Source organism: Pyrgilauda ruficollis, unplaced genomic scaffold (assembly GCF_017590135.1).
Source record: "Pyrgilauda ruficollis isolate IOZ18807 unplaced genomic scaffold, ASM1759013v1 scaffold10, whole genome shotgun sequence".
NCBI classification, from domain to species: Eukaryota; Metazoa; Chordata; class Aves; order Passeriformes; family Passeridae; genus Pyrgilauda; species Pyrgilauda ruficollis.
In genome coordinates, this window is record NW_024508101.1 from 9,827,797 (window position 1) to 9,840,952 (window position 13,156).

Below are 13,156 nucleotides of genomic sequence, written 5' to 3' on the forward strand. Positions count from 1 at the left end.
CAACTCAACAGCATGTGAGCAACAACCTCAGTCCCTACTTATGGCCTTGCAAACTGCAACTGTTAACAAAGCCACAATGAAAATACCTGAAAACATTGCACTGAAGCCCATCTTCTTTATCTTAGGTGGAAGATTCATATAAACACCACTTCCCTACAGTGATGATATGCATCACAAATTTGAACACAGAGCCATAAATTACAGCACCACTGATTGATGTAGTGCTGTCCCCAAAACCACTAATCTGCAAGACTTGGGTATTAGTAAGGACAGAAGTTAAAACAACACACTAAAGACACTGCTTGCTCTGACAGCGAGGCTGATACTATAACCTAATAAAGCACTAGCTCTAAGGAAGAACATAGACCTCGCACCAACACAAAAAACATGACAAGTCAAATCTCAAAGATAAACCAAAATTTATTTAAAACAACAAAAGCAAGACGGTGCTACTGCCAAGATAGAAAAAAATTAAGGATTCTTTTACTGAATGTGACAAGGCAGGCAATTTACAGCAGTTTACATTAATTCTGAGATCAGGTGGGGTTTTACACTGCTTCAATTGACTACACGTACTTTCTGCAAGACAAACTGGCTCCCCTTCCCCTCCCCTTTTCAAAAGAACTGACAAAAATATCCTATAAAAAACATATACAGAATTTTGAGACATGATTGAAACATGAACCACTGTCCAAAAGTCTGGAACTTTCCAAGAAGGTTAAGTCCTTTTTTGCTTCAACCAACCCTCAACGGGGGAGCTACAAGCACAACGCCATCCCCTCTGACAAAGAGCATCGGAATATTCCTCTTGGTAGACTGTGAAGAAGGAAAGAAAAGTTTACATTTACAAAACATTCATTTCAATCATAAAAACACACCTGAAACAACTCAAACAAACACTCAATGTTCTGGCAAGCTGAAGAGATCAAAACAATTAACACCAAGTCTCTAGATATCTTGTGTACTTTCATAACAGTTTGTCCAAATCCTGTTAGAGCTTGGTTCAAAAAACAGTCAGCAATAAACTACTTTAACAATATAACACAGTGTAGTTTTAAATAAAAAAAACTTGTGAGGATAAATTAACTCCTTTTTTAGTCCTTACTTTATAAATCTCTTCATAGGTTTCTTCATCAATCTCTATTGTAGTCACAGTTTCTTCCACATCACCCAAAATCATATTTAAGTGCTGATCATATGCCTGTAGAAATTAAGTTTAGTTTACTATGTTTTCCAAAATTCAAACATGAGTTTACTAAAATGAGAATTTTAGCAAGACTTTGAGACATAAATAGTTTAGTCTGATTTTTACCAAAACAGTACTATCAGTTCCAGTTACAGCTCAACACAAACATAAACAAATGAGAACTCTGCAGCAGGAAAAAGAATGCACGACATTTACATTTACTGAAACTTGCAGGAAATGGCTCTGAAGCATTCTGTGAGAGCACTTACCAGACCTCAGAGACAGACAGACTTTGTTAACATTAAACCAGCTACACACTGCTGCCAGTCCAGCCTCCTGGAATGGATTGCCTGGGGCACCTTACAGGGTATGAAAGCTGCTTCTCACACAGCGCTACAAAACCTTAAACACATGTTCCAAAATCCTTACAAAAGCATGTTGCAAACTACACGTGTCCTCATGGATCTCTCATTATCTCTGTGCTTCCAAAGGAGGTGAGGCCCAGTTAACTCATGGGGCAACTGGCTCTCTTCCCCAGCAGAGCAGAGCACTCAGGGAGGCTGCCTGACTTAATAGAAAGCAAAAAATCTGAGAACCCAGCTGAGCACCTGTCCCATCACAGCTCCCAGGGTGTGCCTTAAGGGATTCTTGTTTGACAGTGATAACCTCAGTCCAGAAGAGGCCTCAGGGTACATCATATGAAGAGGCCTGCAGCGTTATTGCTTATTTCACAGACAGAGAAACAGAAGCCAAAAGCAGTGAAATCAGTTGCTTGGTATCATTCAGGAGATAAGAAAAACAAAATATATCTCTTGATTTTCTAGGGAAGCAGTTCACAGCTAACAAAGTACTGATAAGTGAGATTTTTCCACCAATCACATTACAGTTATGGCAACTAAGACAGCTCTTAACCTACCTTCTCCAACTATTTCTGTACTTTCAACCATAAAATGCAATTACTCATGTTTTAAAACTAGTTTTTTCAACAACCACTGGAATATTACAGGTAAACTTGTTTAACAGACCGTTGTACATAAAGACTGTTGTACATAAAGCACTGCCCAGTGCTTAGCTGAATGAGCACAATAATATTGTGAAAGCTTTACTTACATGTAATCTGCCTCTAAGCTCTCTGTCATTCCTCATTTTGACATAGATTCGCTCATCTAGACTGAGTCTAATGAGATCAAGTGGCTCCTCTACAGTATTAGTTGTTTGTTGCTAAAAAAAGAGAAAAGCATTATTTGTATAGAAGAAGCCTGTGAACTTTTCCATTCCTCAATGTTTGTGAGACACAGAAAACAAAGGAGTGAAAACACAGGTGTAAATACTTGAAATCATTCCATCACATCCTGGTGAACCTGAGTGCTGCTGATTTACCGCTCCACTGACACTCACCAGCCCTGAGCAACGTGAGTCAAAATATTTCAGTTTAGTCTGCAGCTCATCATTCTTCACACATAGGGGGATTAGAATGAGATGGTCTTTAGGGTCCCTTCTAACACCAACCATTCTGTTGAACTCTTTTTCCTACCAGCAGCCAGTTTACACTGCAGGAACCAGCAGCACAGCTGTGCCATGGCACGGAGCAGCTGAACCAGCCGAACCCGTGATGACAGCGGTGCCGGCACAGGGATGCACCCGGGCACACGCTCGGGGGCTCTCGGGTACCCGGCACACCGTGCCCCGCACACTCACCGCTCCCGAGCCCTTGCTGGGCCGCACAGCAGCCAGGCCGGGCCCCGAGGCTGGCGTGAAACCTCACCACACAGCGGCCTGAGGCCCCTTGCCGTGAGAAAGGCGCACTTCGAGGATCACAACTACAAAAGGGTGAAGACCTCCTCCACATCTTCCCTATGCCATGTATATCCCGTATTTCCGTTCTAGCTACCTCCTTCCTTCAGAGACCAGCGCATTGCCCTCGGCAGCTTCCCCCTTTCCCTCCTCCGGCAGTGCCGGGGGTCAGCGGGCCCGCAGGAGCGGCACCAGCTCCGCGGCCAGCGCGGATTTCAGCTCGCACGGGAAGCGCTCCCGGGGGGCCCGGGCACACCCGGCCCAGCCGTGCAGCCCGGAGCTGCCTCCCCCGCAGCCGCCGAGAGAGCCCGGAGCCGCTCACCTGGTCCACCTCATCCGCCATCTTTCAAACCGCCTCCCGCGCCCGCCCGCGAGACTTTATGGCCCGGCCCCTTCCCGTCCCCTCCCCTCCCTTCCCCAGCGCGGGGCCGGGCCGGACCTGCCCGCGCCGGCAGCGCCATGGGCAGAAAGCGCAGGGCATCGACCCGGCCCGCGGCCGCCAAAAAGAGGCGCTCCGGGGGGCTGCCAAAGGAGGAGGAGGAGCAGCAGGAAGAGGAAGAAGAAGAAGAGGGTGAGTGCAGCAGGGAGGCCGTGGCGGGCCGGAGCTGCGCCACCGCCGCTGCTCCGGCCGCGGGGTCGGGGGGCAGCGGTGGCAGCGCAGCTCGGGAAGAACGGCAGCGCCGGGCTGGAGGACGCTGGTTATCGGCTCTGTTATCGGCTCTCTTATCGGCTGTGTTATCAGCAGGGTTACCGGCGCTGGGATCAGTGCCCCAGATCCCGCGCGTTAAACCCGTGTGTGACGCTGACAAAGGCCGAGCAGCCCCTGAAGGCTGGTTTCATCTCGGCCGCGCTCTCCCGAGCAGAGTCACGCTGTAATAAGTTGTTGTGAGTGGCAAGCACGATGCTTGGTTTTCCGCCGATTCCATCCGTAGGACTATAGGAATTTTTAGGTACTTCCTGTGAGTTACATAAGTACTTCCCTCCAAATAGTCTCGCTGTCCAAATCTTGCCTATTTGTAAACAAACAGTGACATGCTCAGCATTGTGCGTGCTCATGTTCTTCTGAAGCTGCCTCTAGTGAAGTCCGTGGAGATATTGCTTCAGATTGCCATGGAGATGAAACTCCATCCTTTAATCTTCATTTCTTTTGTCACGTGCAGATGATTTTGAAGATAAAAAGCCCAGTATAAAAAAGACCTCAAAAGCTCCAGCTAGGAAAAAGGGAGAAGATTGTGATACTGAAGTTTCCAAATCAGCAAAAACTTCCAAACCTTCAAAACGAGAACCAAAATCACAAATAAAAGAAAGTAAAAAGAATGCTAGAAATAAAGAGAATTGTATCAAAGAGGAAACGTGCAGGTAAATTTATTTATCATTCAAGTCTATAGGACCTTTTTCTTCATCTTATTTCTTTCTGTGGTTTGATTGTCAAATACTCAATCTGTTGTTACTGATGCAGAGGTCATGCTTGATTTATTTCCCTATTTTTAGTCTTTGATAAACAAGCACCTCTGTTTCCTGATGCTGTCACTGTTTTGATGATTTTAACAGTGATCCACTGAAGCATCCTCAGAAGGAGATGAAGATAAAGACAGAATCTCCTGTTAAAAAAGAGATGGATGAAGACAATACTGACAATGATGATGATGATGAAAGTGAAGATGAATGGGAGGATGTGGAAGGTAACAACTGCATATTTTTTCATGTTAAGCACTTTTTAAGAGCTTGTATATCACAATGATTCTTCAACAGCAGGTGACCAGCATCCCACAGTTTTTCAAATAACTTAGCACACACAGCAGTGTTATGGAAGATCCAAGAGCTTGTAGTTGCTGAATGTGTTCTGTTTAAAGTTGTTTGAACACTTGAGAAGGAAAACATAGGTTTTATCCAATCATCAGTCTTCTCTGGTAATCTATTCCATGTTTACTTATAATGTAGTATTTTATTTTTACAGAACTTCAGGAACCTGCTACAGATAAGTTAGAAGAAGCTGCTGTTCTTCCATCAGTGGGGCTGCCAAGCAATCCTGTTGAGATAGAGATTGAAACCCCAGAGCAGGTGAAGAAAAGAGAGAGGAGGTAAGAACAAGGAGGTGGTGGAGGGCTGCTAAAGGCTGAAGTTAAAAATACCCTAAGTCTTGGCTGTCACTGACTTGGTGTGTTCAGGGTGAAAATCTCCTCTTGGTGCAGACTGTTGAGTAGGAATGATGCAGGGTTGTGGAATGAAGAACGGTTTATACACTGACAGCTCTACCAAAAATCTTCAGTGGAAGTTGGCAAGAATGGAAGAGGCTTTTCAGCTTCCTTGAAAATCAAGTGATTCAAGTAACTTCCTTGTGTTTTATTGTCTCCATTTCCCTGAAAGGACAGCAGGAGATCTGTGCAAGGAGAGCTGTGGGTGAATGACATTGTGTTACTACACACCTTAAGAGCCTGTTCACATAGCCAGTCACTAAACCTTTCCTTAAGTGTACACAGGAGATTCTCTGGGATGGGTTCTCTCTGTGAACTGACCCTGTTCAGGAACCAAGAAAGGCAGGTCCACAGAAATCCCACAACATCCCTTTCTTTGTAATCTCCTGCAGAGAAAAAAGAAAAGCTGAGTTTGAGATGTACCTTCGGAGAATGATGAAACGTTTCAGCAAGGAAGTTCGTGAGGACACACATAAGGTATTTGTCACAGAGAACCATGGCAGAGAAGAAATGGAGCATAAAGGTGTCTGAACTAATTTGTAATCAAAAGAAACTAATTTTTATAAAATAGTTAGAATGGCTACAAGTGAAAAAATAAAGAAAGTGTAGTCCTGACAGATTAAGGTTCCTCCTAAACTGTGAATTGAAAACACCAGTGCCTGTGTTAGTAAAATTCTGACTCAAAGCATGTGAGTAGGATGTATATTTCTCCATAGAGGGATATATTCTCATTCTGTCAGGATTAAACTGCCAGTCGTGTAGAGCAGGAGACACTTGCAAATACTTCAGTGCTTTGCTGTCTTCTGAAGACAGCATTGTGAGTGCTTGGGAGGCTTTATTGTCACCTCTCTGTTAAAAGGAGCAGTGAAGTATTCCTTGTCTTTACCATGGGCAGTAGTTCCAGTAAGGAAAATCTCTCATGAACTCACTTTTAAACTCGTCTCTCTCAGGTTCATTTGCTGTGTTTATTAGCAAATGGTTTCTACAGGAACAGGATCTGCAGCCAGCCAGATCTCCTCGCCATCGGTCTGTCCATCGTCCCCACACGCTTCACCCAAGTGCCTGCAGGCCAAGTGGGCCTTGTCTACCTTTCCAACCTGGTGAAATGGTAAAACTCCCTTCTAATGATGCTGTCACATAGAATGGGCAGCAAGGGTTCAGGGAGAGGGGTAACTGTAACTAGCAATTATCTGTGGGTTTTTTAAATTTTGTGTACAAAGGTGAGAGGGGCTGTCCTTTTTAGAGAAGGAGAGGGTGAACTCAGAAGTTTAGGAATACAGTCACAAACACTGGACAATTAGCAGGTGTCTTGTATTTCAGGTTTGTTGGAACCTTCACTGTCAATGATGAGCTTTCCACTGAAAAAGGAGAGCCCCTTCAGTCAACACTGGAGAGGAGGTTTGCCATCTATGCTGCACAGGATGATGAGGAGCTCGTTCATGTAAGAGTCTGGGAAGTGCAGGGTTGGTTGGTGAGTTTGGATGCTGTGTGTCAGGTCATACACAAAGTGGTGGGAGGGGTGGATTCAAAGAAAGCAGATTGGTGACTTAAGTGATTCGGTAGCTTTTTATTCTCTTGTATTTTTGTCTCAAGACCTCCTGTGATTAAATTACTCAATTTAAACTGTTTTGCAGATATTTTTAATTATTCTGCGAGCATTACAGCTACTGTGTCGCCTCGTGCTGTCTTTTCAGCCTATTCCTCTCAAGGAGACAAGACCAAAGGTAGTTTTTGTTTGTGTGGAATAAGGAATTTATTAAATCCTACTGATTTAGTAGGATTAAAAAAACTTCCTGGCTATTATAGCTTGCAGTGAATCACTTACTGCACGAATCAGGGTTCTGTCTACATTGCAGAAAATGCACGCCCTTTAATTTTTAATTTTCTTCTTTAAAAAGCCAGTAATTTCTGTGTTTCAGCAAAGATTTCTTAACGTTTCAATGGACTTACATTTCTTTAAAACTTAGATGGCAGCTCTTGCCACATGAGTACACCTCTCTTCAGCCGGTTGCCTGAAGTTTTCAAGTGAATTGACTGTGCCTGCCAACCTTTGGTCTGCATGAACCTTGGGCTGATTTTTTTTTTTTTTTTTTTTTTTTTTTTTTTTTTTTGTTTAACAATAGTCTTAGCTGTGGTGATAAAAATGACCTGGCCTGTTTCTCTGCAGGGAAAGAGCTCATCCAAGAGGCTGTCTCACAGCAGCACCTCTGAGGCACAGGAGAGTTCTGCCACGACACCCAAAGCTGTGGCAGAAACATGTCCCTGCAAAAAAGCCAAGCAGGATGAAAAATCCTCAGAGAGCAAAGAAAACAACAAGGAGCCAAAGAAACCCAAAACTGCCCAGACCAAAAGGACACACAAGTCAAAGCTGACTGAAGGTAGCCAGGAACAGAAGGAATCAAATAATGAGACCAGTTCAGCAGAAAAAGATGTGCCAGTCAGGCCCAAGAACGACCGCCGGAGACGAGTGGCCTCCAAAGTCTGTTACAAGGAAGAGAGTGGAAGTGATGAGGGCAGTGCTTCAGACTTTGAGCTTTCAGAGGAGGAGAGTGATTTCTCTGATGAGGATTTTGAAAGTGTCCCTAAGAGGCGGAGAAGCTCACAGGCCTCCCAGAATTCAAAGCTGACAACTATGAAAAGGTCAAAAGCTGAGACTTCAGAAACAAGGCAGTCAAAAAATGTGTGTGAAGCTGAGACTAAGCCAGCAAAAAGTGCAACTCCAGGCTTACATCAAGCACAGAGGAAGAGAAACAAAATAATTTCTAGTGATGAGGATGAAGGACACCAGGAGATGAGGAAAGCTGTGGGCACAGACCAGTGGCTGGAAGTTTTCCTTGAGCCTGAGGACAAGTGGGTTTGTGTAGACTGTATTCATGGCAATGTGGGCCAGCCCCAGCTGTGCTTTGCACATGCCACAAAGCCGCTTTTCTACGTTGTGGGATTTGACAACGATGGGAGTGTCAGGGATGTGACACAAAGGTATGATCCGGTGTGGATGACCTCAACAAGGAAGAGCCGTGTGGACCCCGAGTGGTGGGAAGAGACACTGCAGCCCTATGAAAGTCCCCATGTGGAGAGGAACAAGAAGGAGGAAAATGAGGTAAATCACAGTAGGTTGTTCAGGACATGCAGTGCCAGGAGTCCAGTCCTTGGATTCCCATTCAGGCAAAAAGCATTAGAAGTCTCTTTCCATGAAGAAGAAGGTTTGTATTTGAACTTGAAATGTTGAGATTGAACATAAAGAGAATATGCAGTGGTCACTTGAAATAATAGGAGATGATGGAGGCTGTTCAGACAAGTTTGCATAGCAGAAGTACTGCACAGTTTGTGCTGGAAACTTAGTAGTGAGGTTTGTGTAGTGTTTAGCATTACTCTTCTCAGAGTTTTTAAAGTACATAGGTCAGGGTACACATCTAAGTACTTATTTGCAGCAAGAGTGTTTTGGTCTGTTGGCTCATCTGCTAAGTTTCTGGTGATTTTTTCCTTTAGTTTATATTATAGTCATTCTTATTTTCTTACAAAGGGTGGTGAAAAAGTTGTGAAATTACTCTTTTCTGTATAATTCTTACAGTTTCAAGTGAAGCTTCAAGATCAACCTCTACCAACAGCAATTGGAGAGTACAAAAACCACCCTCTCTATGCACTGAAGAGGCACCTCTTGAAATACCAGGCCATCTATCCCGAGACAGCTGCTATCTTGGGGTACTGCAGGGGAGAGGCTGTCTACTCCAGGTGAGTTGTGCACCTATTATCACCTGCATCTGTGATCTTTGTAACAAACTGGAGAGCTAATTTGCATGATGGTATCAGCAGTAGTCTCAGGCCACATGCATAAACAGGTGAGGCATTTAGCTGCTCTGACAGCATTTGTGTATCACTAAGATACAGCTTTTTTATTAGTCCTAATACAAGTTTATTGTGGATCTGTTAGGGATGATTTGAAAACTCTTATATTTTCTTCTTTCTGCCCTTTTCAGAGACTGCATACACACTCTGCACTCCAGGGACACTTGGCTGAAGCAAGCTCGAGTGGTGAGGATTGGAGAAGTGCCTTACAAGGTAAGAGTGCTCAACTTCCTCCTGTGCAATCCATCTGCCCTCTAAAGCTCAAGCTCAGTTCTGTTTTGGTTTTTGTCTTCTGTCTTGTCAGCAGATGCAGATTTCACACGTACTTGCATGGTTTGTGGTAGCTGTACTGTCTGCCTGCTGTGCCTATAGTTCCTGCATCCTGCCCAAAACCCAGCTTTGTTTTTTTTCCCACCCCAAGGGTATCTGGCAGAACTGCTCCCTTTTCACCTTCTCCAGAGGCATCCCAGTGTTTCGTTTGCACTGCTGGATCTCTGCCTGTTGCATACAGGTGCCATGGCTTGTCATTTACACGCAATGGATATTGAAGCTAGGAAATAGCATTTCTGCTCTCCCAGAACCTTCTCCTTCGGTGTCCTAGGAAAACCTGAAACCACTGAAATCAGCTTCTTGTGATGTTACAGGCCTGGTTGTTGTATTTGCAGATGGTAAGAGGATTTTCCAACCGGGCAAGGAAGGCGCGCCTGGCAGAGCCGGCAAACCGGGACCTGGAGGACCTGGCACTGTTTGGCCGCTGGCAGACAGAGGAGTATCAGCCTCCCATAGCAGTGGATGGAAAGGTAGCTAGGAAAGCAGAGGGCTGGTGCTAAAGGAAGTGGTTTATGTGGAGCTCTGGGTTTTGTTTTTCCTGAAGTTGTATGTTTCAGACGTGAGATCAGTCTGTAATACCTGGATTCAGGATTAAGAGTTCAGAGGTAATTGTTCACAGGAGGAAATAGTCAAAACTTTAGTGAGGCCTTTCTTTCACAAGTACTCACTCAAATGGCAGTGAGTGCAGACTGCTAAAGTCAACATTTTATTGATCTGACCTTCCTAGCCTATGTTTTGCCTTGCTAATTCTCTGCATTACAGTCTGAATAACAAAGCTTGGGCAGAGGACATAGCTAGGAGACAACCATGCATCTAAAATCTAGGCTTGTACCTTGCCATGTGAATATTAATTGAATACTGGACTGGAATATAGCAGGTCAGGAGGGGAGAGTCCCTGAGTTTCAGCAGGTATTTTCACCTCTCTCCAGAAAGCAGGCTTATCACCATTTCTCTTTAATCTTACCATAACAGGTTCCTCGGAATGAGTATGGAAATGTGTATCTCTTCTTACCATCCATGTTACCTGTGGGCTGTGTGCAGCTGAAACTGCCAAACCTGAACAGAGTGGCACGGAAGTTGAACATTGACTGTGCTCAAGCCATCACTGGATTTGATTTTCACGGCGGCTACTCACACCCAGTGTATGTAAAAGCTGCTTTGTTGCACCTGTCAGATGTTGACGTCCCGCAGAATTTGCATATCTTGTGTTAAGGGGAGCATGTGACCAGTTGTACACTTTGATCCTTTGAGACAGACAAGCTTTTGGGCTGGGTCAGCAGGCATTTGCTCCCTTTCTTTTGCCTTCTTGTAGCTGACAGAGGATTGTCTTCTCCTTCCTAGTACTGATGGGTATGTAGTGTGTGAGGAGTATAAAGAGGTCCTTGTTGCTGCCTGGGAGAATGAACAAGCAGAAATAGAAAAGAAGGAGAAGGAGGTGAGAACTACTTTTGCAGCTTCCTTATTGTTATATTTACAAAGTAAATTTCATTGAAACTGGGCAGTCAAACAGGGCGGGCTGTGTAAGTAACAAGCACGAAGCTTTTTTGATGACAGTTTAAAAATCTTAAAACTTTCCTTCCCCATGTGCATAAATCCATTGAAACTCACAGTAGTAATTTTTTCTCTTTCTCATAACAATGCCCCACAGAAGCGTGAGAAAAGAGCTCTAGGGAATTGGAAGCTGCTGACAAAAGGACTTCTCATCAGAGAGAGACTGAAGCAACGCTACTCCATCAAGGTATCCTGCATTTCTGTTAGTCATTTCTTTTTTTAGAGGTTATTTTAACTGTAGAATAAAATTGCCTGACTGCAGTTTCTCAAAAGTCTTCAGCTAGTTAAAAAAGCTAGGCCAGAAGTTCAATGTGGTTGTGTTCATCAAAGATTTGTTACTGTTTAACAAGGAATGAATGCTTTTAATTTTATTACTATTTTCTGTTTTGTCATACCCCTTCCTAGATTTATTCCTCTAAGCCAAGCGTGCAGCTAACAGATGGGAGAGTAGGGGGACCTTTTCTTTTTAGATGTTTTAGTTCTTAATTTTTTCTGCAAGGAGAAAGATGAAAAGCCTGATCTTTTTTAAACAGGCTGGATTTATTCTTCTGTTGTCAAAAATGCTTATGTTGCAAGAATGTTTGGTGTTGAGAAATAGAAGCAATTTGGGTGGGAAGCCAAACCAGAGCAACCAACTTCTGTAAGGCCACTCATTGTCAACCATTGTGACCAAAGACAAGCCCTTTTAGAAAGGGGCAGTTACAAGTGATTCTTAGACTGACTTTCTGATTTTCACACCTGTTTTTTCCAGGCTGAGCCATCAGCACCTGAGACAGAGAAAGGAGGGGGATTCTCTTCTGATGAAGAAGGAGCTCCAAGCTCAGAGAGCACAGTGGGGAACACAGCCATGTATTGGCCCCAGAATCGCCAGCTAGAGAAACAAGAAGACATAACAACCAAAAAGAGCAAGCGAGAAAAGAGAGGGGAAGCAGCTCAGCTGTTCCCTTTTGAGAAATTGTGATTACAAGCTTTTTACACACTTTGGTGTTCTCAGATGCAGGAAACATAGTCATGATAGAAGTATCCTTTACCAGTTAGGGCCTTAGGCTCTTCCTCTGCACTTGTGTTTCTGAGCAGGCAGGGACCAACCTAACTCAGTATCCAGTTTCCTTTGAGATCACAGGTATCACTTAGCTATCAGACTCTTCCTTTTGTCCTTGGACTCGGGAGAAGAGCTGCACCTTCCAAGATCACTTTGCATTGTTGGGGTTTTTGCTCTTTTGTACCACTCAGCACTAATAGTTCAGTTTCCTGAGGCACTCCTGTCATCAACAGTCTCTTTTCCCATTTTTCTCATTTTCATTTTTCCCTGCTTGCTCAGAACTAAAGCATCCAGCTGCTTTTTATCTGTCTGCAGAGAAGTGGCCAAAGGAATGCTGATGCCTGCTTTGATCCATAGCTTACCCAAATCAGTGGTGAGGTAGAGTTCTGGCCTTTCTGTCTCAAGGGGGAAGTACTTCCTTTAAGGTCTAAAAAAAGCCCCCAAAATCAGAGTATGGAAGAATTAGTATTTTTTAAAGAATACTTACATTTTGTGATGTAAGTTTGGCTTTTGAGCCTGCCATCTTTATTTACTCTCAGAAATCTTGTGCTGTGGAAGGGAGAAGCCCTGTCCTTATTACCAACTTAGGGTTCAGTATGTCTTCTTAAGCAATTTGAATATGTACATATTTGCTTCTGCTGCTTATCAAGATCCTCTTCTGGATCAAAACACGTAAAACTGGCAAAATCTCACTGATGGAACAAAATTCACTAGATCCACAGAATTCTTATTATCCAGTACCATAGCATTAAAAATCTTTTGAGAGAGGAATATTAAATCTACATAAGCTTTTGTTGCACTTTTGTAGTAGAAATACTGATCTGTCTTTGGCAGTATGTATCTAAAGTCCACTGACACAGTCTCTTCAAAAATGGAGGGGAAAACAATTTAGTCATTGCTGGACATTATCACAGAGTAGGAGATGTAAGAAAATGACTTTCATGTAACTATGTTCAGAAGAAAATCTATTTTTGTACTGTATTTGTAGATCAAAATAAAGTTTGAAAAAAAGAGTATGTTGTCTGTTTTTAGAATGCACAAGTAATCTCCAGTCTCCTTAAAATACAAGGGGCTGTAGCATTCAGGTTGAACCATCATATTTTTCAAATGATCTCAGAGAGGCAAGGAAGTGACTGACTTCTTTGGTCAGCTATGGAGAGTAAACCCATGGCAGGCTGGCAACAGTACACAGACCAGAGAGCAGCTTCCCAA

General features: G+C 43.6%; 2 protein-coding genes across 2 annotated transcripts; one reads left to right on the top strand and one right to left on the bottom strand.

Moving 5' to 3' along the window:
• Nucleotides 1-400: 400 nt before the first annotated feature.
• On the bottom strand, nt 401-3,416 carry LSM3 (LSM3 homolog, U6 small nuclear RNA and mRNA degradation associated). Its single transcript, XM_041465451.1, has 4 exons — nt 3,303-3,416; nt 2,297-2,407; nt 1,106-1,201; nt 401-816 (listed from the first exon to the last, which is right to left on the bottom strand). Exons 1-4 carry the CDS (start codon nt 3,321-3,323, stop codon nt 736-738), a joined length of 309 nt encoding a protein of 102 aa, XP_041321385.1. The 5' UTR covers nt 3,324-3,416; the 3' UTR covers nt 401-735.
• XPC (XPC complex subunit, DNA damage recognition and repair factor) lies at nt 3,380-12,957 on the top strand. Its single transcript, XM_041465411.1, has 16 exons — nt 3,380-3,551; nt 4,141-4,339; nt 4,532-4,662; nt 4,938-5,061; nt 5,568-5,652; nt 6,126-6,283; nt 6,496-6,616; nt 6,810-6,899; nt 7,343-8,275; nt 8,747-8,907; nt 9,153-9,234; nt 9,687-9,821; nt 10,324-10,493; nt 10,693-10,786; nt 11,000-11,089; nt 11,654-12,957. The coding sequence occupies exons 1-16, from the start codon at nt 3,440-3,442 to the stop codon at nt 11,861-11,863; spliced, it is 2,895 nt and encodes a 964-aa protein (XP_041321345.1). The 5' UTR covers nt 3,380-3,439; the 3' UTR covers nt 11,864-12,957.
• Nucleotides 12,958-13,156: the final 199 nt, after the last annotated feature.

Coding starts and splice junctions, on each gene's coding strand:
- XPC (XM_041465411.1), top strand. CDS start 3,440: ATGGGCAGAAAGCGCAGGGCATCGACCCGGCCCGCGGCCGCCAAAAAG. Junction 8,276..8,746: donor ACAAGAAGGAGGAAAATGAG/GTAAATCACAGT, acceptor TAATTCTTACAG/TTTCAAGTGAAGCTTCAAGA. Junction 10,494..10,692: donor GGCGGCTACTCACACCCAGT/GTATGTAAAAGC, acceptor TCTCCTTCCTAG/TACTGATGGGTATGTAGTGT.
- LSM3 (XM_041465451.1), bottom strand. CDS start 3,323: ATGGCGGATGAGGTGGACCAG. Junction 1,202..2,296: donor AGCTTAGAGGCAGATTACAT/GTAAGTAAAGCT, acceptor TAATTTCTACAG/GCATATGATCAGCACTTAAA. Junction 817..1,105: donor CCTATGAAGAGATTTATAAA/GTAAGGACTAAA, acceptor CCTTCTTCACAG/TCTACCAAGAGGAATATTCC.